Source organism: Podarcis liolepis, assembly GCF_965112155.1.
Source record: "Podarcis liolepis genome assembly, chromosome: 1".
Classification (NCBI taxonomy): Eukaryota; Metazoa; Chordata; class Lepidosauria; order Squamata; family Lacertidae; genus Podarcis; species Podarcis liolepis.
Genome location: NC_139554.1, coordinates 136,490,302 through 136,515,276, shown reverse-complemented (window position 1 = coordinate 136,515,276; position 24,975 = coordinate 136,490,302). Strand labels below are relative to the sequence as shown.

At 41.1% G+C, this 24,975-nt stretch overlaps 1 protein-coding gene and 1 long non-coding RNA gene across 4 annotated transcripts in view; one reads left to right on the top strand and one right to left on the bottom strand.

Moving 5' to 3' along the window:
- BARD1 (BRCA1 associated RING domain 1) overlaps nt 1–21,171 on the bottom strand; it is a 71,919-nt gene extending 50,748 nt beyond the window's left edge. The window contains exons 1-3 of one of the 3 annotated variants that reach the window (XM_083473004.1): nt 20,596–21,171; nt 15,217–15,273; nt 2,465–2,610 (exon numbers count right to left, since the gene is read on the bottom strand). In XM_083473004.1, the coding sequence (XP_083329130.1) occupies nt 2,465–2,610; nt 15,217–15,273; nt 20,596–20,732 (340 nt within the window). In that variant the 5' untranslated portion in view covers nt 20,733–21,171. The remainder of the gene's footprint in view (nt 1–2,464; nt 2,611–15,216; nt 15,274–20,595) is intronic. The other 2 variants (XM_083473005.1, XM_083473006.1) reach the window with 2 other exon arrangements.
- On the top strand, nt 21,072–22,119 carry LOC310693519. Its single transcript, XR_014519218.1, has 2 exons — nt 21,072–21,203; nt 21,946–22,119. It is a non-coding gene; the product is annotated as an uncharacterized lncRNA (long non-coding RNA).
- The last annotated feature ends 2,856 nt before the right edge of the window (nt 22,120–24,975 follow it).

The following is a 24,975-nucleotide window of genomic DNA, read 5'->3' as shown; positions in this document are numbered from 1 at the left end:
TCACATCTGTTTTGACCCCTAAACGGCAAAGCACTGTTTCCTAAAGTCTAGTTTGGTTCAATTCTGCGAGACAAAGGATCCACAATTGATATGCAGACACTGTTGCAGGTTTCCCATGAGTCACTGCATTGGCAAGACAGAGATTTCAATATGTCAGCAAAAACCCCGAGTAAAGATTATGACAAAACAAACCCCTTCTTTGCTAAAGCAGCAGCACTGTGGCTCAATACTAGCTCATCAGGAAAGGCATTTAAGTCTTCCCTAGTCTGAATTTAATTACATGTAAATTAAAAAGAATCTTCCTTTTTCAATTACTTAATTAACATATTTTGATTGTCACTTGAAGATGGTTTCGTTAACACTTGCCTTCTAAGATTTAATTTTCAAATTGCCTACTAGTCATCTTAAGAAGGTAACATCCAAATACATGAGATACTACACAAAACAGTTGCATTGAATGAGTTTTCCTTTAATTTAATTTAAATTTGTAACACGTGAACCTTTATATTAGCAGACTGCTAGCATTTTTTTCAATCTAGAAGAATGAACCAGTGGACAGTTATATTTTTTACTCAAGAAAAAAGAAGCTAATAAAAGGGTCTACCATGCAATCTGATAACAAAAGGGGTGGATATGATTCAGTCTTATGTCCGGAATTACACTTTCAACATAAGCAAATCTGCAAGTAATAGTTGCTCTTTAAAGAAAAAATAGTGGAGATCAGTTGGCTCCAATCTGCACTTACCATGAACTGGTTCTGACAATTTATATGAGTCTTCATAAAACCATGGTATAACACTTTGCATCACTGGCGTCAGTGCAAAGCTTCTTGTTTCTATTAAGCCATTGTTCCATTATGTTCAAACCAAGGAACTCTAGCTGAATGCCGGTTAAGAGCAGAAAGCCTTGAGATTAAAATGTTCTCCTGTTGGTTTTAAAATGCTATCTTTTCTGATGCCAGATTTGTATTTTCTTCCTATTTTCAAGCATAGAAAGCAGAAGGGCACATATCACACTGGAAAATGAGGAAGTGAACAAGGACCGAAACCTTGGGGCTGATATCCTGTCCCCATGTCCATCCTGACAACAATATTACAGGACTGAAGAACTTCGGTCACTTGCATCCGCTCAGCTGGACTCTGACACACAGAAACTCTCGTTTCTGATGAAACTGATTAACAAAGCTACTATTCTAGCCATTTTAAAATCTGGAATGGCTAGCCTGTGGCTGTTCAGACACCAGTGGACTACAGCTTCCACAACCCCCAATGACTGGCCTTGCTTTTTATGGCTGAAGAGCTACACAATTAGCCACTTCCATTTAAAATAATATCCAAACCAACACTTGGTGCACTCTGCAAGTGCGGAGCTCAATAGCAGGGTGGTGCAGCAGCACTCATCTGGCATCTGGTGGCCTGTATTGCCATTGCGCATGGTGACAGATAAGGACAAGGCGGCAAGGCTGCCACAGTGTGAACATGCTCAGGGCAAGGAAGTGCTACACTGGCTAGCAGAGAGCACAGCAATGATGTTTTTGCCAGAATTTGAATTATGTCAATGTAGGTACACTCCTTTCTACCTCAATTACCATGAGAGTGACTTAGTTAAGGCCACACACTGAGTTTGGTGGGCAAATGAAGGGGGAATTTACCAAATACAAATGCCAGTTATCCAATGTGAATGCAACAGTAATGGACGCCTGTGATCTTAGAAGCTGCATCAGAATGTTTTGATGGGAGCTGTAGTTCAAAGCATCTGGAAAGCACTAACCTGGGGAACAATCCTCTAGCATTAAAGAGCACTGAACGAGCTGCACTCAATACTAATGTTTGAAAAGGCTTTCTATGAACAGATTCTGGTTTTGACTGCAATCTAAGAGCCAATACTCATACTATGTTTGCTGGTCTCCAAATGAATAATATTTGTTCATGAATGTAATTGTATAACTAGAAAATATGGCATGGAAATATGCATAAGTATACTGAAATTACCTACAAACCATGTTCCCTGGCACAGGGCTACAAACATCTACTCTACAATAAAAAGCTCTGTAGAAAGCACACTGCACGTCTTACCTAACCACAGGTCTTTCAAGATCATGAAAACAGGGCACTGTGTTGTAGGAATGGGCCCATGCTTGGAATACATAATGATAAAACTGACCCTCAGAACCTTAAGCAGGGATGAGAATACAGAAGCACCATAGTTTTATTAAACTTTTTTTCCAGGACATAGTCCCCCACACATCTGCAAAATGTGACATTTCCATCTATATTCTACAGATTCTAGTGAACTGCAGGTATAAATGCTGCATTAGCCTTTACCCTTTATTCTAACGAAGATCTCAGTGGATTTCAGGAGGGTGAGGTTCATACTTTGCTATAAAATGTCCAGATCTCACATTTAATAGCATTTCAGAAATGTGTCTGCCCCACATGCTTTAAACAGCCATCCTTCCACTTACCTGATAAGTCCCTGCCCCACAGACTCTGCAGTTTGCTGTGCAGTTTGACAATGTTGTCCAGCTGCCTGTTTACTTTCACATCTTGCACCATGGCTGGCACGTGACACACTGGGCAAGCTGTTCCACTGCTGTCACCCACACAATTTCTGCAAATCAGATATAAGCAAAAACATTTTCACACAAGAGTACTGGCAACAGCTTTCAAGATAGGTGGCTTAAGATAAGTCTTATGTAAGTACTGAAGTACTAATACGGCAAAGCAAGGCAATCATTGCCACCCTGAGCTCCTCTGGTAGGGAGGGCAGCATATAAATTTAATAAATAAATGAATTATTTACATTTTGTCTGCAATGCTGGACAAGATAGCAGACATTTGGAATAAGTTATAAACCAGCGAAAACCACATCTTTCCAGCTAGTAAGAGCCCAATAGCTAAAAGAGCCTAATAAAATCTGACTAAATAACAGGTTGCAATAAATTATGAAAGCAGTGATTTGAACATATTTCATGCACCTTTTAACAGATTTATCTGGCTACAGATTATCCAGCCTGTGACAATGGCCCTATGAAAATATAAGGCTTAATCATAGTTAAAATGTTAAAGTATGGATACCCAAACATGGTTAAGGGTCAAATACAAATTAGGGTGATAATTCCTGGTTTGAAGTAGGCTTTAAGCATTACAACTCTACCAAGCATCCATCCAAGAAGAATGGTGTCCAAGAATATAATACAGTCATACCTCGGGATAAATGTGCTTCAAGTTACCATATTTTATGCTCTATAAGGAACGCCTAGTTTTTAGAGGGGGAATTCAAGAAAAAAAAATATTATTTAAAGGGAGCGCTGAGCAGAGCCTGTATGCATCCCCGGCTCTGCTCAGCGCTCCCTTTCACGAGCCGCATGGAGCTTGCAGGCTTTTCCCCGAGGAGGGAGAAGGGCAGCCCTTCTCCCTCCTTGGGGAAAAGCCCCCAAGAGCCACACACACACACTCCGTGTGGCTCTTTAAAGGGAGCGCGGCTCTTGGGGGCTTTTGCGGGAGGTGGGGGGAGGGAGAGAGCCTCGCTCTGTCACTTCCCCACCTCCCGCAAGAGCCATGCGCTCGAGCCGTGCGCTCTTTAAAGGGAGCAGCTCAGGGAGCAGCCTGCCCGCTGGCTGGCGGGGAAGCCCAATTCATTAACACTTAATTCTCCTGCTGAAATCATTCAGCACCTGCTTAATTCTCTTCCATGAGACTTTAAGTGCTTAATTTTTGCTTGATCATAGCCTTACAGTTTTGTGAGTACCTATCAGAATCGATCAAATATTTGCCTTAGCAATAAATCTTGCTCTATACCAGGATGGCTAACCTTTGGCCCTCCAGATATTATTGGACACCAACTCCTGTCAGACCCAGTTATTACGGCCAGTGGTCAGGGAAGATGACAGAAATATCTGGAGGGCACGAATTCCTCATCTTTGAGCTATACAATTTTTTGAGAATTAATTACCTTTCCTTTCTGTCTGAAGTTCTGGATAACTCATACATGTTGTGAGCTGGAAGGAGCAACTAATAGACACACAAATGGATCCCTGGACTCAGAGAAATAACCATTTGTGAGGGGCAGAGTGGGAGTGAAATCACAAAAACTGATGACACGGGATATGGTCTAAAAGCACATGTGTCAAACACCTTGCAAAACAGGCCTGGGTCTGGTCAATGCCTGGGTCAGTGGCCACTTGGTTTGCCACCTTGGGTTCCATGACAAAAGAAAGGTGGGGTATAAATGGAAGAAAATAAAACAAACAATATCAATATGTTACATTCTACTCAGTACATTTGGTCAGATCTCAGGGACATCTTGCTGTATTCTGTACTACCATCAACAGCACATAAAGAACATTGGTGTTCAGTCCTGCTAGACAAAGTCCAAGAACAACACAGATACACTAATAAAGGACTAGAGAAAACTACAATAACAGTAAAGAGTAAATAATATATAAGAGGAAACTGAAGAAATAGAAATGTTGAACTTATAGGACACTGCAGATGGGCAGAAGAGAATACAAAGAGTGCTCAAACATCCATAAAAACATGGAAGAAAACTACTGTCCTGAAACCTGGGGACAGAGCAAGACAGAATGGGTTAAAATTGCACCAAAGAAAGTTTCTAATGACCACAGTGCAAAAAGGATGAACTGCACCAGCAGTTATCACCTTCTGCTTCCCAAGAGATCCACTTTTTATTTGGATTTTAAGCAGGATTTTCCTCTCTTTTTACAGGGCAATGCCTGCCTCTTGAGGAAGTCTGGACAACACAAATGACCTCTCTTAGAGCCTGCTGGTACAACTACAGTGATTTTTAAAAGACTGATGTTCAAGGGCATATTCAAATGTCAGAATGCACTAAATTTCAGGTGGCATGTCATGCATGCTAACCATAGGCAGCTTTCAGAAGTTACCTTTGACCAAACTGCAGCGCTGCAGGGACCAGCTTTGTTCAAGCCTCAGAAAAGGTTACCCAGTGCTCAGAGACCCCTTATGACCCAGCGGCTGCCGTTTTGTTGCTTCCACACACTTCTCCTCTTATACATCAGTCACCTCTTACTTTCCGCCCCTCTCCAGGCACATTAACAGTTTATGCCGCAGCAAAACTATTTTGGTCTGACCTGCAGCTGACTTGGCTTGGAAAACTAACTGCAGCTGACTTAACTACCCTAAGCAGTGTTCAGGGTGTACTCCTGTGGAAGACTCGACTATAATTTGTATTCAATAAGAGGAAACAGCATAACAAGAGCTTTTGTTGTTGCTGCTACTGTTATATTTTCTCCTTTTCTGCCTTTTCTCCAAAGCAACCTTCTTCCAACCATGAGAAGAGCACACTAGAATCATTTCTTTAAGACACCTGGGGAACGAAAATCAGTCTCTTCTAAAGCAGTGTGGATGATGGATCTTAGTCTGCTGATTCAGAAGAGATTTTTGAGGTCAGGAGTTCCTTCCCCCACTCTTTCCAGATGCTGGTCTCTCCCTTAGGAAGACAGCCAAACTACAGGTTAAGAAATTTATCTTGGGGATGATCAGACAACAGTTTTGCTTTCAGCTAAATGCCAATACTTGGGATTTGGAAAGAGTCTCCATGACACCTACCGTGGGAAATACTGTATATCCATACATCTCAGTTCCAAATCACCTCCCTTGCTTCAGCCATCTAGATTTCTTTTAGTGGACATGTGAGGATTAATACATCAGTAAATCAATTGACGAATAGTGTTAAGCAGGTAGTTTGCTGTTTTACACACACCTCAGTAGCCCCATCAGAAAGCAAAGGCAAAACTGGCGACTCTACTAGGACAGGGGCCATTACTCAGCCCCTGAAATCTGCAGGTAGGGCTAGGAAAGACTGCCTGACTGAAACCCTGGAGAGTCGCTGCTCCTCTGTATAAACTAGGAATGGGGAAACCTCAGTCCTCTGGGCCTATCTGACCCTCAGGAGTCTCCCCAGGGCCACACTCTCTACTGGCCCCACTATGAACCCTTCTGGGGAGTCTTTGCCTGGCTGAAACTTTGCCCTTGAGCATCAATAATGCATTTTGCTTTCCTGGATAGAGGATGCAGATGAATGTGCAAGTGTGATGAGACTAGTGTACTATACAAAGGAAAATTTCACATGTATTGATCAGCCCACTTCTCTGCCTCTGGCTCCTCTGTCCACTGGAAAGTGGCCCCCAGAAGGTTGCCTTGAACACAGTGTGCCCTGAAGGGGCTGAAAAAATATTCCCTATACTTGGTCAGATACTTCTGAGCTAGATGGATCAATGCTAAAACTTTAAGTGCAAGGGAGCTTTCTATGCCTTACAAGAGCTTGATTCCATGCACACCTTAACTGAAGTATAGGCACTCTCTGTCCTGTATTATAAATGGAACCACACACAGATATTCACTCACTTCTGTGCAGCCCTTTGGACCCCTGGCAATGCCACTTGGAAGAGTGGGAAACCCTTGGGAGTGTCATGCAATGCCAGGGAGCAGGGAAGAAATCAACTTTCTTCCCCCCCCCATGTCTTTATTGGTTCCATTTGCCATTGTTTAATTTCATTTTAAGCAAAACATAAAACCCAGAGAGTCCTATGGCACCTTAGAGGCTAACAAATTTATTATAGCATAAGCTTTTGTGGATTCAAGTCCATTTTGTTAGTTGGATAGCATTTAAACCACCATACCATTTAAATTGTTATTGCTTGGGCTGTCCCTGGATTCCAAGGATAAAAGCCAAGACGACTGCTCAGTCTTCTATTATTCACACAAATATTTATATTTGCTTTTTTTTTTATAAAATTTTTATTGGTTTTACAACGTTTTAAAAAGACAAACAAACAATGAAAATGACAAACAAACACGCATAGTTTCATACATATTTTCTTATAAACCTCTTTTCTTGGACTTCCCCATACCCCCCCTCTCTGCATCCCAATGTCCATACTTCAACTAGCAACTCCCAATTATTGCTTTCAAATCTCTGTCAACTTAGTCCTTTTCTATCTTCTAACCATATATCCCTGTACCCCCTTGTTTCTGAAAACCACGACATTTTTAACATTCATTAAGTTTGTAATAGTCCTTCAGGTAACTTTTAAATTTTCTCCAGTCTTCTTCCACCGTCTCCTTTCGTTGGTCACGGATTCTGCCTGTCATCTCGGCCAATGTCATATAGTCCATCACTTTCATCTGCCATTCTTCCAGAGTGGGTAAATCTTGTGTCTTCCAATACTTTGCGATGAGTATTCTTGCCGCTGTTGTAGCATACATAAAAAAAGTTCTATCCTTCTTTGTCACCAATTGGCCGACAATGCCCAGAAGAAAGGCCTCTGGCTTTTTGGGAAAGGTACATTTAAGTACCTTTTTCATTTCATTATAGATCATTTCCCAGAAGGCCTTAATCTTCAGGCAAGTCCACCAAAGGTGATAAAAGGTACCTTCAGTCTCTTTACACTTCCAACATTTATTATCAGGCAAATGATAGATTTTTGCCAGCTTGACTGGGGTCATGTACCACCTGTATACCATTTTCATAATGTTTTCCTTTAAGGCATTACATGCCGTAAATTTAATACCGGTGTTCCATAACCATTCCCAGTCAGCTGACATGATGTTATGTCCAACATCCTGAGCCCACTTAATCATAGCAGATTTTACTGTTTCATCCTGTGTGTTCCATTTCAACAGCAAGTTATACATTCTAGATAAAATCTTAGTATTGGGTTCTAACAGTTCAGTTTCTAATTTTGATTTTTCCACCTGGAAACCAATTTTCCTGTCCTGTTTAAAAAATTCCATTATTTGACGATATTGAAACCAGTTTCCAACTTTATGCTTCAATTTCTCCTGACTTTGTAGTCTGAACTTGTCTCCATCCTGTTCTAAGATTTCCCAATACTTCGGCCATCCGGCCTCCGTATTGAGTCTCTTCACTGCTTTGGCCTCCACTGGTGACACCCATCTAGGGGTTTTATTTTCCAATAGGTCTTTGTATCTTATCCAAACATTAATCAATGCTTTCCTAACAATGTGATTTTTAAAAACGCTGTTTACTTTATCATACCAAAGATATGCATGCCAACCAAAAGCATTGTTAAAACCTTCCAGATCCAAGATATCAGTGTTCTCGAGGAGCATCCATTCTTTCAGCCAGCAGAAAGCTGCTGCCTCGTAGTACAATTTTAAGCCCGGCAGGGCAAAACCCCCTCTTTCTTTGGCATCTGTTAATATTTTGAATTTAATTCTGGGCTTTTTGCCCTGCCAGACAAATTTCGAAATATCTTTCTGCCACCTCTTGAAACATTCCATCTTGTCGAGAATCTGCAAGGTCTGAAACAGAAAAAGCATTCTAGGCAATACATTCATTTTAATCACAGCGATTCGGCCTAGCATTGACAGTTTCAAATTTGACCATATTTCTAGATCTTTTTTAATTTCTGACCAACATTTTTCATAATTGTCCTTGTACAAATTCAGATTTTTAGATGTTAAATAAACCCCTAGATATTTCACCTTCTTTACCACAATCAAACCTGTTTCCTCTTGGAATTTCTCCTTTTCCATATCTGTTAAGTTTTTCCCTAAAACTTTAGTTTTTTGCTTGTTCAACTTGAATCCAGCTACCTGGCCAAACTGTTGTATTATTTCTAAAACCTTTTTTGTACTAGTGTTTGGCTCTTGCAAAGTCAATACCAGGTCATCTGCGAACGCTCTTAACTTGTAATGTTTGGCTCCGACCTGCACACCTTTAACCTGCTGGTCATTTCTTATCATGTTCAGCAACACCTCCAGAACTGAAATAAAAAGTAATGGGGAAATCGGGCACCCCTGTCGTGTTCCTTTTTCTATCTTAAGTTCCTCCGTCATAACATTATTTACAATCAGTTTAGCTTTTTGTTCAGAATATATTGCAGCCATACCATTCTCAAAAGCCTGGCCTACCCCCATCCCATGAAGATTCTTTCTCATAAAACTCCAAGAAATATTGTCAAAGGCCTTCTCCGCGTCCACAAAAATCAGTACTGCTTTAGTGTTTATATTCACCTCTAGCTTTTCCAGAATGTCTATTACATTCCTTACATTGTCTGCCAGGTGTCTTTTGGGGAGAAAACCTGCTTGGTCCTTATGAATCTTCTCCATCAATACTCTTTTAAATCTTTTTGCCAAAATGTCTGCAAAAATTTTGTAATCCACATTGAGGAGTGATATTGGGCGGTAGTTCTTAAGTTGGGTCTTTTCAGTCTCTGACTTTGGTATGAGTGAAATATATGCCTCTTGCCACGATTCAGGGGCCCTTTTTCCCTCAAGGATCTCGTTGCACACTTCTCTTAGTGGTTGAGTTAGCCATTCCTTCAACGATTTGTAGTATCTGGAAGTCAATCCATCTGGTCCCGGAGATTTGCCCAATTGCATGTTCTGAATAGCAGCCTCTATCTCTTGTTCTGAGATTCTCTGGTTCAAGTCCATCTTACTTTGATGAGAGATATTTTGTAATCCATATTTTCCAAGGAATTTGTCTATATCTTCTTCATTTTGGGGGCCTTGAGTGTAAAGCTTTTTGAAATAACTTACGAAGCAGTTTCTAATTTCATTAGGTTTAGATATATTCTTTCCATCCACCTCTAGGCTTGTAACTGTATTTAGTTTCTGCCTTTTCTTCAATTGCCATGCCAAAAGTTTACCACATTTATTTGCTGATTCAAAAGTCTTTTGCTTCATTTGCTTTATCTTCCATTCAATCTCTTGGTTCATCAATTCCATATATTGTGTTTGATATAACTTGATCTCTCTTAAGATGTCCTGAGATTTTGGTTTTGTTCTTAATTTTCTCTCTCCTTCCTTTATCATTTCCAATAGCTTCTCTTTTTTCTCATTTTGTTTTTTCCTCTTTATTGAATTTTGTTGAATCAAGAATCCTCTCATGACCGCTTTACTTGCATCCCAGATCACTCTTTTCTCCACGTCGGTCCTCATATTTATTTCGAAATAATCTTTTAAAGTCTTTTGGGCCTTCATAAGAATCTCCTTATCCCGAAAGAGGGTGTCATTCATTCTCCATCTGAATTGACCAGTTGTTGTAAGTTTCATCTCCATCTTCACGGCGTTATGGTCGGAGCAAGTTTTTGGGCAGATTTCCACTTTCTTAATCTTTGGAGCCATTCCACTAGTAACCCAAATTTGATCAATTCTGGTCCAGGTCATCATTGCTTGGGAGAAGAAGGTTCCCTCTCTCTCCAGAGGGTTCCTTGTTCTCCATATGTCTATCAAGTCCATATTTTCTGTCATTTCAAAAAAAGTCTTAGGGAGTCTCCCTTCTTTACTAACTGTTAGTCTTTGTGCCTTGTCCATGTTGGTGGAGACCACACCATTCATGTCTCCCATGATTATCATATTGCAAATATTTATATTTGCAAGATATTTTCACCTATCAGCAATGGATAAAATAGTTTAAAATGTAATCTGTCTCCATACCAGTTACCTAATCCGGGTCTTTGTCACTGGAGCAAATCTATGAAAGCATGTTATAGTTCTACGACTTGACTAATTTCAACAATATTTAACTAGTCAAATGGCCAGTTTAAGACACAAGGAAGGAGAAAAGGTACAAAGTGAGTCAAGGGGATGTGAATGAAGAAGGAAGCAGGAGCCACTGTGGTGGGACATTCCAGGAAAGGTAAATACTAGGTGGGGAGGTGGGGGAATTAAACCATGAATGGCACTGGAGACTGTTAGATTAGGTGATAAGTCCAAGGGAATTGGGGAACTGAAGGAAAGCAGGAATTAAGCAGTTTGTATGGTGCAGATCACATGGAAAGGGGCAAGAGAACTTCAGTTAAAGAGTCTCAAGGAACTAGGACTGTGGAATATTTTAGAACGATTTCCAGAGGCATTTAAAAATAACTCAAGAATAGTGAGAAAACAGTTCAGTGGCAGTGTGCATGCTTCTCACATATTTAGTCCCCAGAGATTCCTATTTAAAAGGAGTCCCAGGTAGCAGGACTGAGAAGAAAACCCCTGCCCAAGTTCAATGCGAGATGCTGCCAGCCTGGGCAAGATAGCTCAGTGGCCCACCTGAAAATATGACAGCTTTTCATGCTTACATATGTTGAAACGTGTCAGACAATTTAAGGGGGACAACCACAGCAGCTAGAGGATATAAATCACATGGGTGGGGCTGCATAACCCAATCCCATCACCCCAGAATATAAACTCCCCTGCATTCACTTATGTTTGCATGCCTTTGGAAACCTATAACGCCTTTGTAAACTTATAATGCAGCCCATTGCTGTGCCACTTATGGAACCAGCAAAGCTTACAAACCCACACCAGTTTAAGGACATTGTAAAGGTATCCTTTCCTACTTTACCAATAAGGCCAAAAAGATGCTGCAGCAGCTGGAGTCACTTTGGAACCTTTCCACAAATGATGTGATGATAAATGTTGCCAGGTGTCTTATAGACAATGTTTAATTGCAACCTTTTAGTTTACTAGTTCTGGAGGCTCATTTAAACAACAACAAAATTGCATCTTACTGCTGTTTCTTTTAAAAGTCTCCATAGCTACAGCTTTCTATTAAGGGGGATCTAACACTGTGATGGGCAGAAACGGCAAAATAAGATAAACAGAAGAAAGACACAGGCCACATAAGCTCAATTTTCAGACAACACACTAAACCACGGTTTGTGCTAACTATACGGCTTATGCTCCAAGGCATGATTTGGGCTTTAAAAACCATACAGCAAGCACAGTGATTTAGATCTACTTGTTTACTTTCAGTTTTTGCCTGTTCCTTCACTGCAAACTCTAGAAATGGAGCACCCTGATAAGTCCTCATATTTTACAGGCATGCAGGATACATGATGGTCTGCCAACTTCACAATTAACCTGCTGCCACTGAAGAGGAGGTGACCCAGTATTTGTGCTTGGTTACATACATGTAAAATGAAAAGCAATGTTATGTGCAGTTACAGAAAAATGCAGCCTCTATGCTCTCTCCTAAAGCATCTGCTTACTGGTATAGGTTGTTTTAGAACCAGATTCTAAGTATGCAGTCTGTTCAAAACAGATAATCCGAACCTCAGGGAGATCTTATCCACCTGCAATGTTTTAAAGGTAAGCCAACAAAAACACTTGTTACTGCACCACACAACAGGGAGCAAATCAATATATACACTTCAATATGAGGGCGTATCAGAGCAGGTCAATGACTGCATTTCCCTTTAATATAAGCTCAGCAAAACTGAAAACAAGAACTCCTTTCCTGAAGCTTAGTTTTATTCACTTAAAAAAACCTCTCAAAATTCAGAAGTTCAGATCCTAATGTTGACCAATGTGATGGATTTTGTAACTGACAGTTGCTTCAACTATGGCTGATGATGCAACAGATACCATAATTTTCAGATAAATATATTACACATTACCTTTAAAGAATCCCCACAAAAATCAAATGGCGTAAGATGTTTGGGTTTTTATTGTATGGGCAAAAGGTTAAATGAACAAGGATCCACTACCAAAGGTTACTATCAAAAACTATCCCTTTACATGGCTAGATGTTGTGAACCGCCCTAAGATCTACAGATGAAGGGCGGGATACAAATTAAGTAGTTTTACAGCAAGCAGCTACATAGAGCAGGACTGCACAACCAGTGATCCACCAAAATAAGGATAACATGTGAGAAGTGAAGTTACAGGAAACCAGGCAGAGGGTCTTCTTGGCAGTGGCACCAGTGTTAGAAACTGAGATATGAAAGCTAGGAGCTAAATGGCACCTTAAACCTAGGTTATGGGCCCAACAACGGAATGTCTATGCACGCTTTTTTATAACAATAATACAAAGCTGAAAATGAACTGCAGCTAAAATATTACGTTCATTTTTCACATGGTCTAGTCCTTCCCCTGTCCACCCACCTAATGTTCTTAAGAGGGTCTCTTCTCCAGTCTTCAGAGAGTAGCTGGAAGTGGGGAGGCAAAGAAAGGTCCTCCTTCCCTTCCACTCTAAAGTTTTAATGTGAAGTATTAGGCGCAATACCAGGCCCAGAGCTCAGAAACTGCTTGCGTTATTGAAATTGCCTGCCACAAAACATGCCTAGAACAATGGGAGTTTTGAACACCGAGTGGCACCCACGCTGCGGAACGCCCTCTCATCAGATGTCAAGGAGATAAGCAATTATATAACCTTTAGAAGACATCTGAAGGCAGCCCTGTATAGGGAAGTTTTTAATGTTTTATTATATTTTTATTTATGTTGGAAGCCGCTCAGAGCAGCTGGGGCAACCCAGTCAGATGGGCAGGCTCCAAATAATAAAATTATTATTATTAAGATAAATGCAATTTGCTTGCCAGTTCTAGGCAGGCAGCAAAAGCAGGAACTTAAGTTATGCTATTCTTGGCTGGCAGGCTGCATTGAAGCTTGGTAGTTTACAAAACTGCCCAGTAGAGAAGATCATTACTTTGCATGAAACAAGAAATGTGTCTGCTTGAGATCAATTAAGTAAGGCAGGGAAACTTCTTGCTGTACTGATCAGATAAAGTAATATAAGGCAGTCAGTTATTCTAATTGCATTTCTTAGTCACTTTATACAAAAAAAGAAATGTGTCAAAGCATCAAAATAAAATCAGCTAAAAGCCAAATGTAAAGTGGCTCACAATACAAAATTTGTAAAATGAAGACAAAGCAATATAATGAAAAAGACAAGTCCTAACCTGCTCCACCACAGGAGAAGCTAACTTAACATCAAAGAGCCTGGGTAAATATAAATGTCTAAGCCTGGCACCTAAAAATTGACACGATGGCACCATGAATGTTTCTCTGGCAATAGCATTCCATAGATGGGGTGCCACCACTGAAAAGGTCTATTCCCATGCAGCCACACTCCCCACCTCACTCACACCCTGATGAAAACCACAGCGTCTGGGCTGGTTCCTGTGGTTTGAGACAATCTTTAAGGGGCCCTAAGCCATGTAGAGCAAAACCATTTTTTAAAATGAACCAGAATTTTAAGGCCACATGTGCCTCCAACCACAGCAATAGATCCAGAAGTGCCCCCCAAGCTGTGAACCTGCTCCATTAGGGAGGAGTGCAACTATTTCTAGAAAAGGTTGTCTCCCACCCGTCAGATCTAAGGAACTGCCCAGTAACAGTGCCTTAGTCTTTGCTGGATTGAGCCTCGGTTTATTGGCTCTTATTTAGTCCACAGGCAGACACCAGTCTAGCACATCCATTGCCACACCTGCAAATGTAAAGGAGAAAAAAAGCTGCATGTCATCTGCACATTGATAACACACTCCAAATCTCTGCATGATCCCACTCAGCCATTTCATACAGATGCTAAACAATATGAAGCCTGGCCTCTGTGAAACCCCACTGCTTCACCCAAGCACCACTCTCTGGAAATGGCCATCCGAATAGGGCGAAAACCATCTCAAAACGGTGAACCTAGATCCACTTTGGGCAGCCTCTATAGGAGGTTGTGGGTATTGAAAGCTGGTGAAAAATCAAGGAGAATCAACAGAGGTCACTGTACATGGTGACCTAGGCGGTTCATGTGCCAAAACTATGCCTAAACCCTGACTGAAGCTAATCAAGAAAATTATCAATTAAAATTACCAATCAAGCCTTATCCAAGAGAAGTTGGAGTGGTTTTTCATTATTGGATCAGCCTGTATTGCTTTAAAAGTATGCATGTTTTTATGCAACCCAGAACAGCTCATAAAACAAACGTGTCAATTATTTTGGTCTGAAAGTGGCCCAACTTCACAGGCAACCACAAATATATATAATTCATTAGTCAACAACAAACTATTGCACCTAATGTAAAACACTCATCCAACACGCATTACTGAGCCTAGCAGACTCCAAATATTAACTCCTAAGTAGGGTGAATTGATGTTTCCTGTACAATTATCCCACTTTTTAAAACAGTGTGGTTTATAAAAGCTTAAAATAAGCAATAAACACCATGTGACAAAGAAATAAAAAATACCAAAGACAGAACAGCAGATCATTTTAAAACAGAAGCAAGAACACAGAAAGCAGAGGCTGGATGGCCATCTGTCATGGATGCTTTACTTGAGATTCCTGCATTGCAGATGACCCTTCAAACTCTATGATTCTATGACTAAAAGCATATTGAAGAAGAAAGGATCTTCAGCATTCATCATATTGAAGAAGAAAGGATCTTCAGCAATAAGCCAGAAGAGGAGTTATTGCACCACAGCATAATATGGAATTACTTACAGGCATAAGACATGTTCACAGCCTCCTATGTTCACAGGTTTCTTCAAAATGTCCCTACTGTCAAGGAAAGTATATATATATTAAGTTCCTGTCCTAATTATCAGAATCACATAATTAATTCCTAATAAAGTTCTAGTACAAAGCCTATAGCTTTTTATTTGTTTTGTGGCGTTGCTTTACATCTGCCTTTCCATTCCCCCTTCTGATTTTCCCATGGTAACAGGACAAATCTTAAAGGAAGGCTTAGAATTAGAGCGCAGGCTTTGAACGCAGAAAGGTCCCAGGTTTGATTCTTGGAATCTCCAGGTAAAAGAACTTCAGGAAGCAGGGCTGGGGAAAGCCTTTGACTTAGTAACCTGCCCAGAGTGGCTGAGGAAAAGTATTATTATAATAATTGTTGTTGTACCCAGAGGGAAGCGGCCATTCACAGCAGACAGAAGTAGGCTAGATAGACTAGGGCTGCCATTTGTCCCGGCTATTACCGGGATTTCAAAGGCAGAAATGATGTCCGGGGGAAATATCAGAAATGTGGTGCTTTGCCCTGGATCTTAGGCAGGTCAATGGAATAACAACTCGACTTTCAGAGTGTCCTGGTTTTCCCTTTTTGAAATAAGGCAACCCTAAGATAGACAGATATGTCTGACTCAGTATACAGCAATTATGTTATTATTTTATCTGTAAGGGGGGAAAGGCAGAGTATAAATACATCTGTAATGGTGATGATATATGTCCAACTTGATTTATTACACACAAGCTAGCTTTACCATCACCACCACCACCACCACCATATGAGAAGGGGCCTTTTCTGTGATGGCTCCCTGTTTGAGGAATGCTCTGCGGCCTTTTTTTTATTATTTTTTATAATATTTTTATTACATTTTTTCCAATTACAGATAGAACAAAAAAGAATAAAAGAGAAGATAAGAAAAGAAAAAGAAAAATCAAACCAGTTCAGCAACTTATTTCAACTTTCTATCGAACTTCCCCACACCTCCCGCACAGTGCATTCTTAACAATAAATTTGTCAACAAATTATAACCTTATTTCGTGTGTTTCTTTTGTTTTTTCAATTACAATTTAAGTTTAAATCCCTTATTTTCCATTTAATCTGAAAAACAGAGCATATTATCATTTTTAACCGTTTAAACTTTGATTCTTTCAATAATATTATCCAATTTCCTATATAATCCACTCTCATTGCTGGGGCTAACCCTCCAGGTCATGCGGCTTCTTAAAGTTCATATAACTTATAAAACTTTTGCAAATAGTCCTTAAATTTTTTCCAATCCTCCTCCATTGCTTCTTCTCCCAAGTCTCGGATCCTGGCAGTCATCTCAGCCAACTCCATGTAGTTCATCAATTGCGTCTGCCAGTCTTCCAGTGTGGGTAAATCTTGAGTCTTCCAATACTTAGCGATAAGAATTCTTGCTGCTGTGGTAGCATACATAAAAAACGTTCTGTCCTTCTTTAACACCTTTTGGCCGATAATGCCCAAAAGGAAGGCCTCTGGTTTCTTAGGAAAAGTGTACTTAAACACCTTTTTTAACTCATTGTAAATCATTTCCCAGAAGGCCTTCACTCTTGGACAAGTCCACCAAAGATGAAAGAATGTCCCTTCAGCCTCCCTGCATTTCCAACATTTATTATCAGACAGATGGTAAATCTTTGCAAGCTTGACTGGGGTCATGTACCACCTGTATACCATTTTCATAATGTTTTCTTTCAGGGCACTACATGCCGTAAACTTCATACCGGTGGTCCATAACCTTTCCCAGTCCTCAGACATGATATTATAGCCAATGTCTTGAGCCCATTTTATCATGGCTGATTTAACTGTCTCATCCTGGGTATTCCATTTAAGCAGCAAGTTATACATTCTCGATAATACCTTGGTCTTTGGTTCTAACAGTTCTGTCTCAAGTTTCGATTTTTCCACCTGGAATCCTGTTTTTTTATCCTGTTTAAAAACCTCATTAATTTGGGCATAGTGAAACCAATCTTGCACCTTACCTTTTAGTTTTTCAAAACTCTGCAACCTCCAATTATCTCCGATATTTTCTATTATTTCCCAATATTTCGGCCAGCCGGCTTCCATATTGGGTTTTTTCCGGGCCTTGGCCTCTATTGGTGATAACCACCTCGGAGTCTTACTTTCCAATAAGTCTTTGTATTTTTTCCAGACCAAAAATATTGCTTTTCTGACAATATGGTTTTTGAACATTCCAAATGTTTTTACCTTGTCATACCACAAATACGCGTGCCAACCTAACGAGTTGTTAAAGCCCTCCAGATCTAGGACATCAGTGTTTTCTAACAAAATCCAATCTTTCATCCAGCAGAAGGCGGCAGCTTCATAGTATAACCTTAAGTCCGGCAGGGCAAACCCCCCTCTTTCTTTTGCATCAGTTAATATTTTGAATTTTATTCGGGGCTTTTTGCCCTGCCAAACAAATTTCGATATATCCTTCTGCCACTTTCCAAAACATTCCACTCTGTCCACGATCTGCAAGGCTTGAAACAAGAACAACATCTTTGGCAAAACATTCATTTTTATAGCTGCGATTCGGCCTAACAAGGATAATTTCAATCTTGACCAAATTTCTAAGTCTTTTTTAACTTCTGACCAACATTTCTCATAGTTATCTTTAAATAAGTTCAAATTTTTAGAAGACAAGTTAACCCCCAGGTATTTCACCTTTTTGACAATGTTTAAGTCTGTTACCCTCTGGAACCCATCTGTTTCAGAAGATGTCAAATTTTTCCCTAATACCTTGGTTTTTTGTTTATTTAACTTAAATCCCGCCACCCGACCAAATTGTTGAATCAATTCTAGAACTCTTATTGTACTAGATTCTGGCTCCTGTAATGTCAAAACCAAATCATCTGCAAATGCTTTCAGTTTATATTGTTTCGTTCCGACCCGTATCCCCTGTACCTGCCGATCCTTCCTAATCATGTTCAGCAACACCTCCAGGACCGAGATAAATAATAGAGGGGATAGGGGGCACCCCTGTCGTGTTCCTTTTTCAATATAGAACTCTTCTGTCACCACATTGTTCACTATCAACTTGGCCTTTTGTTGTGAATAAATTGCTTCTATTCCATTCTCAAACCCCCGTCCCACTCCCATCCCTTCCAAATTTTTCTTCATAAACTTCCAAGAAATATTGTCAAAGGCCTTCTCTGCATCTATAAAAATCAGCACAGCTTTGGTGTTAATATTTGTTTGAAGCAGTTCCAAAATGTCAATAATGTTCCTGGTATTATCAAACAAATGCCTGCCTGGGAGAAAGCCTGCTTGGTCCTTATGGATTACTTCATTTAGTACTTTTTTAAATCTATTTGCCAAAATGTCTGCAAATATTTTATAATCCACATTCAGGAGTGAGATGGGACGGTAGTTCTTAAGTTGAGTCTTTTCAGTTTCCACTTTAGGAATCAATGTGATGAATGCTTCTTTCCACGTTTCTGGTGCCCTCCCTCCCCCCATAATCTGGTTACAAACCTCCATTAATGGTTGTATCAAGTAGTCTTTTAATGTCTTATAATACTTGGAGGTAAGTCCATCAGGGCCTGGAGATTTGCCTAGCTGCATATTCTGAATGGCATCCTCAATTTCCTGTTGTGTTATTTTACAGTTCAAGATTGATCTCTTTTCTTGAGATAGTTCTGGTAGGCCATTATCCTTTAGAAATTGTTCTATTTCAGTCGCTTCCTCAGGGCCTTGGGTATAAAGTTTTTTAAAATATTTCTGGAAACACTTTCTAATTTCTTCCGGTTTCTGAATGTTTTTCCCTTCGACCTCTAAGTTGGTAACATAATTTAATTTTTGTCTCTTTTTCAACTGCCAAGCTAGCAGTTTCCCACATTTGTTTGCAGACTCAAAAGATCTTTGTTTCATTTGTTTAATTTTCCATTCCACTTCTTGGTTTATCAATTTCGTATATTGTGACTGGTGGAATTTAATTTCTCTTAGAGTCTCTTTAGATTTTGGATTCAATCTTAATTTTTTCTCTCCATCTCTTATCTTCTCTAATATCTTATCCTTTTTTCCATTCCAAAGTTTTTTCTTGATCGTATTCTGTTGTATCAGAAACCCTCTCATAACAGCTTTACTTGCGTCCCAGATTATTCTTTTTTGCACCGAGGTATTCAAGTTTATTTCAAAGTAGTCCTTTAAGGTTTTTTGGGCCTTCCTTACAATCTCTTGATCTCTTAACAGGGTGTCATTCATTTTCCATCTGAAGGAATCGGCTGGAGTAAGTCTCACTTCCATTTTCAAAGCATTATGGTCGGAACAGGTCTTTGGGCAGATTTCCACTCTTATCGTCTTAGGTGCCAGCCCTCTAGTTGTCCAAATTTGGTCGATTCTTGTCCATGACAGGTGGGCCTCAGAGAAGAAAGTTCCTTCTTTACCTAAGGGGTTTCTTGTCCTCCAAATATCAATCAAATCCATATTGTCAGTTAGTTCAAAAAAAGTTTTTGGTAGTCTACCATCTTTAGTTAAGTTCTGGTTCTGTGACTTATCCATGTAGGTAGAGACCACCCCATTCATGTCTCCCATCATAATGATGTTGGAATAATCCAGATAGTCCAGTAGTATCTCATGCAGCTTCTTGTAAAATTCTGATTTCCCCTCATTTGGTGCATAAATTCCTAATATCAGGATTTTTTCTCCTTGAGTTTGTATTTCAATTGCCAAAATTCTTCCTTGTTCATCTTTAATCAAAAATTTCGGTGCTAGGTTCTCCGCGCCTGCTCTGCGGCCTTTAGAAGTGGGTGGGATTTTTTTAATGTATTGTGCTTTTTCTTCTCTTTCTTGATTTGAATATATCCATGGAGGAGGGGTTGCTTTTGATTTTAAGTTGTTTTGGCTTGCTTTGGGCAAGATAAAAGCAACCGACAAATTTAATACATAACAATAAATAGCAATAACAACACAGCACCTTTATGAGGAAAGTGTTTGACAGGTTCCTGCCCCGAGAGACTTGCAATTCAAAACAGAGGAGACTTGGGGTGAGCGGGTGAAGGAGGGCAGGAATAAATGGGGGGAAACAGCAGGGATCTTTCAAGGTGGTCCCACTGGGCATGAAGAAGCCCCCTTCTCCCCCCCCACCCCCGCAGCACGGGCGCAGGGACACCGACATAGAAACCTATGTAGTTTTGCACATAATGCTGTGGGGGTGGTTGTTTTTCTTTGTTATTCTGCTTTATATTTTTGTGTTTTTATAAACCCTCCTGTGATATAATAATAATAATAAACACACACCGTATATATTTACACACATATATACATATCTATATGTGTATATATTTATATATATACATGGATATATATACATTCCCGCCCGCCCCCCCCCCCCCGGGACAACTGATTACCACTGCGAGCAGCTGAGGGCCTCGGCCAGCCTGGCCAGGGCGGCGCCCGTCTCCTTCCACCGGCGGCCTCTTGGCTCGGCCTCCATGCCTCCCTCGGGCTGGTTCCCCGAGCGCCCCCGCAGCGCCGCGGCCCTCATGGCTCGCCCGCGCCTCGCGACACCACAGGAGCCGCTTCGAATTCCGCCGCCGCCGCCCGCCGGCTCCGCCCCTCGCCCAGCGCGCCGGCGCCAACCGCCGAGGGAAACGCGCGCGCAAAGCCGCCGCCCGAGCGGCCTTTCCGGGCGGAGGCGCCGCCCTCCGGGGAAGAGAGCGGGGAAGGTCTTTGGCGGCCCGGAAGCCCCTTCGCTCCGCCTTGGAGGCCTCTCTGCGCCCCAGGGCGGGATCCCTCTGCGCGCGGCGGGGCGGCGCCACCTCGGAAGACCCCCTCGTTGCAGCTCCCTTCCCCCTTCGCGGGCATCTGGACGGGGTGACTCGGCGGGTGGGACTGCAGCCCAGTGGCTCCAGCAGGCGGGCGGGCGGGCGGGCAGAGGGGACTCAAGGATGCGCAGCGCCAGCCCCTCTTTTCGTTGTTAAAAAGTGTGGCGCTTGCCCTGGCCACTTAGTGGCGAGTACCGACACCTATTATTTATCCAGCACTGGTGAGGATGAAGCCGAGTGATAGATATGTTTTGGCAAAAAGCAGACCTAGACTTTCGTAACAGAGGTCTGCTGGTAGGTAAGTGGATGTTCTGCCTCCCTCGGTTTGATTCGGAGGTTTCCTGTGGCAGAGGCATGAGAATCCAACATTAAAGTAACCTGGAAGACTGCAGAAATAATTCTAAGTCGGATAATGCGAAACCAGTTTTTACTAAACAGAAAAGGCAAAAGAAAACAACATCTAGAGTTCAATTAGTATAAAATCAAGGTCTGAAATCAAACAGCCATATGTGGAAAAGTGTTAAAACAGAACATGCTCCATTATATAATCAAGTGGTATACAAATTTTATTTTATTTTCTCTAAAGAATTATTAAATTTCAACAATAATTAGTCATCCCCACTTTGCCATTTATGCATCCAGATTGTCTCCCACTTCTCTGACCCATATCCATCCTGCCGTGCAAACTTAAATTTGAGCCCTAGAACAGGGAGGAAATGTACAAGCTGAGCATGTGAATGCAAAACTAGCCAATTTGCATCAGTAATATTGATCTGCATGACTTCTTTTGAGGCCACGGTGTTAATATTGTAAGCTTAATGTACGTAAAATATTGTGGTTGTATTTGGAGTACTGTAAAGAGAAGTTTACCTTAAGCAAGAGGCTCCACTCTAGGTGAAAGCGGAAGGCTGGTGTTTTTTCTATTTCAATGAGCTAAACTACCTGATGACACATCGCTGCAGTTCTCACATATAAGAGAGGAAACCTGAGAAGTCAGAGATGGCCAGTAGTAGCAGTAGCAGAGAAGCTCTGCAATGATGAACATTTCATCTCTGGCATCGGAGAGAGGAAAGTTTACTGAAGTGCATAAAGGACCGAATCACATTACAGTGGTGCCCCGCAAGATGAATGCCTCGCAAGACGGAATACCCGCTAGACGAAAGGGTTTTCCATTTTTGAGCTGCTTTGCAAGACGAAAACGTCTTGCGAGTGTTCCGATTTCCCCCCCGCTTCCCCCCCTTTTTCTAAGCCACTAAGCCGCTAATAGCCTTTTAGCTGCTAAGCCACTAATAGCCGCTAAGCCGCTAATAGGGTTGCTTCGCAAGACGAAAAAACCGCTAGACGAAGAGACTCGCGGAACAGATTAATTTCGTCTTGCGAGGCACCACTGTACATGTTTGTAGTGTTACTTTGTTCATGTAATGTTTATATGTAACTAGTTTTAAGATTATTCTGCAGTAAAGCTTTGAAACTAATTCTTTGGGTATAAAGCTCATTTATTTCTACACAAGGTCCAAATTAGGAATTCCTCTGAAAAGCTATTGACACAGGGCTGAAGTTATGGGGTGGTGGAGAGGGCAATGAAATGTGTGTTCAAAATGTGGCCAGTCCCTAAGCCTGACGTTTGAAAAACCTGTGGAATGCAGTAGTATTAACATGTTCCTAAAGAGGCTGCAAGCACTTCTGTAGCTTCTATTCTTCCCCCCTTCATTTATCACATTCTTCCTGACACAGATATTTCACTGGCCATTGTTTTCATTCAATAACGTTTCAGGGTTCAGCCCATTCTACTGCTTTTTATTGCTTGCTGTTTTTAAAAAGATACCTCTGCAGAAATCTGCACACACACCCCTTCTGTAATTACTGGAGCACATAAAGCAGTTATAGCAGGAATTTATCACTTTCAGGTAGAAATACTCTGAGCCAAATAAAAGATAGAATAGGGATGCCAAAAGCAATTTATAACAGGCTCACTGACATTTCATGTTGTGAAGCCTTAACCAGTGAATAAGCACCAAGCCATAAATCTCTACGCAAACGTGATTAGAGCAAGCAAGTTATTCTTGGAGGGAGCCCTATCATAAATATATTCTCTGATGCAAAGCAGCAAAATTTGGTTGACAAAAGTCATTAAAAACAGCTGTCAGTAAAATGTACAACCATTCTCTCTTTTAAATCCTTTGCCATGCCACCAGCTGTTTGGGACTAAGGTAAATTGTTCATTTTGGTAAAAGAGCACTGGCAACATTGCACCTCCTTCATATTTTATAAAGAGCTTAGTGGTATTCTCAAGTGTTATTTTTGGTGTGTGTATATCAAGTGTGCAATGGAGAATCATTGCTGCATTTGGGGCTAATCGTTAACAGCAAAGTTTGTAGCTGAAAACCTCCTTCCATTGAATTGACTCTCAGTATTGTGCACATTTCACACAGGGCTGCTCCCAACATAATGTTGGCAGCATATAGAAGCCAATGTGAAGTGACTTCCATTCTCTGGGCCTATGTGGGTTTTCTTCCTTTGTGGGTGTTATGAGGCCCAGCCCTGGTATCAGAAAAGTGGGGCAGCCACCTCCAGCAACTGATGTCGGGTGGCAGAAAGCGATGGCACAGTGTTGGAGGACAGAGCTGTATCTGCCACACGGCCTGCCCCTTAAACTAGCCAGATGTGCTCTGGTGCTATGGAAGTCCCTGGTCCATTGCCAGTGTTGAAGTAAGATTTAACTGAAAGTACAAACAGCTTCCCTTATAAACCCAGTGACAGTGGGTGGTTTGTGTGCCAACTTGTAACCTGGATGTCTCCATCGACATATAAGACCAAGAACATACAAACATTCAGGTTTTAGAAATGCTACAGTAAATCACCATTAAAAGAACAACTATGACAATAAAAAAGCTGGGTTTTCACACATGACGGCATTGAAGGAAACACTGATTCTGATGTGCATTCAAAGTAACACATTTGTCATTTCATTTTTATTCATGCCATGCTCTACCTTCAAAAGGCCAAACAGAGGCTTACTTCTGTCTAGGTCAGGGGTCTGCAACCTTTAAGACAAAAAGAGCCACTTGGACCCGTTTCCGAAGAAAAAAAAACTGGGAGCCGCAAAACTCGTCATTATAAAAATAACTTTTTTGTCACTTTTTAAAATTATTTCTTTGTTTGACCCCTCAGAATTACTCCTCCTCATAGAAATAAACGTTAAATTAACAAGTTACCTTTTTTTGTGTATGTGTTCTTCACTCCCCTTCAAAACAGTGACCAGCGTACATGCCCCCTTTCAATGCAGTGACCAGCGTACATGCTCCTTACAATGTAGCGGGCTAACGCACGCACTGCCCCATGTGACGTCACAGCTAGTACAGCGCCCGCCACAGTGGGGAGTGTCGGGGCGCACAATGCGCCTCCTCCCCTCACTAGTATCAGCCCCGGAGCCGTGGCAAAGGTGTAAAAGAGCCACATGCGGCTCCGGAGCCGTGGGTTGCAGACCCCTGGTCTAGGTGATCTGGATTCTGCCTAGGTTAAGCTTCCTTGCCTTTAGCACTGAATCCAGTTTCTTGACCATTCTCCTGCTATTTATCCAAAAAGAAAGTTAACATTGATAACATGGTGTTTGAACTGTGCCTGGGATACAGTGAATTGGAGTTAATTGTGAGGAAACAGATCAGGTAATGCACATTGGATGAAGACATTCCTACCCCTTCCTGGTATGTATTAGTGACGTAAGAAACTGAAACAACCTCACTGCTTTTATTGGGTACATAGCCTACAGTAAGTAACATGAAAGGTTATCCTGAACTACCCAGATACACCTTGTTATTCGCTGTCCAAAAGAGCCAGTATGCCCTCCCCAATATATACAATACTTACTTGAGAACAAGCACCATTGTAGAATATACAATGTCCAAAGTAAACATAAACAAGTTTGCGCTGCTAGTTTCTTAACCATTTTGCTGTACCAGCTAC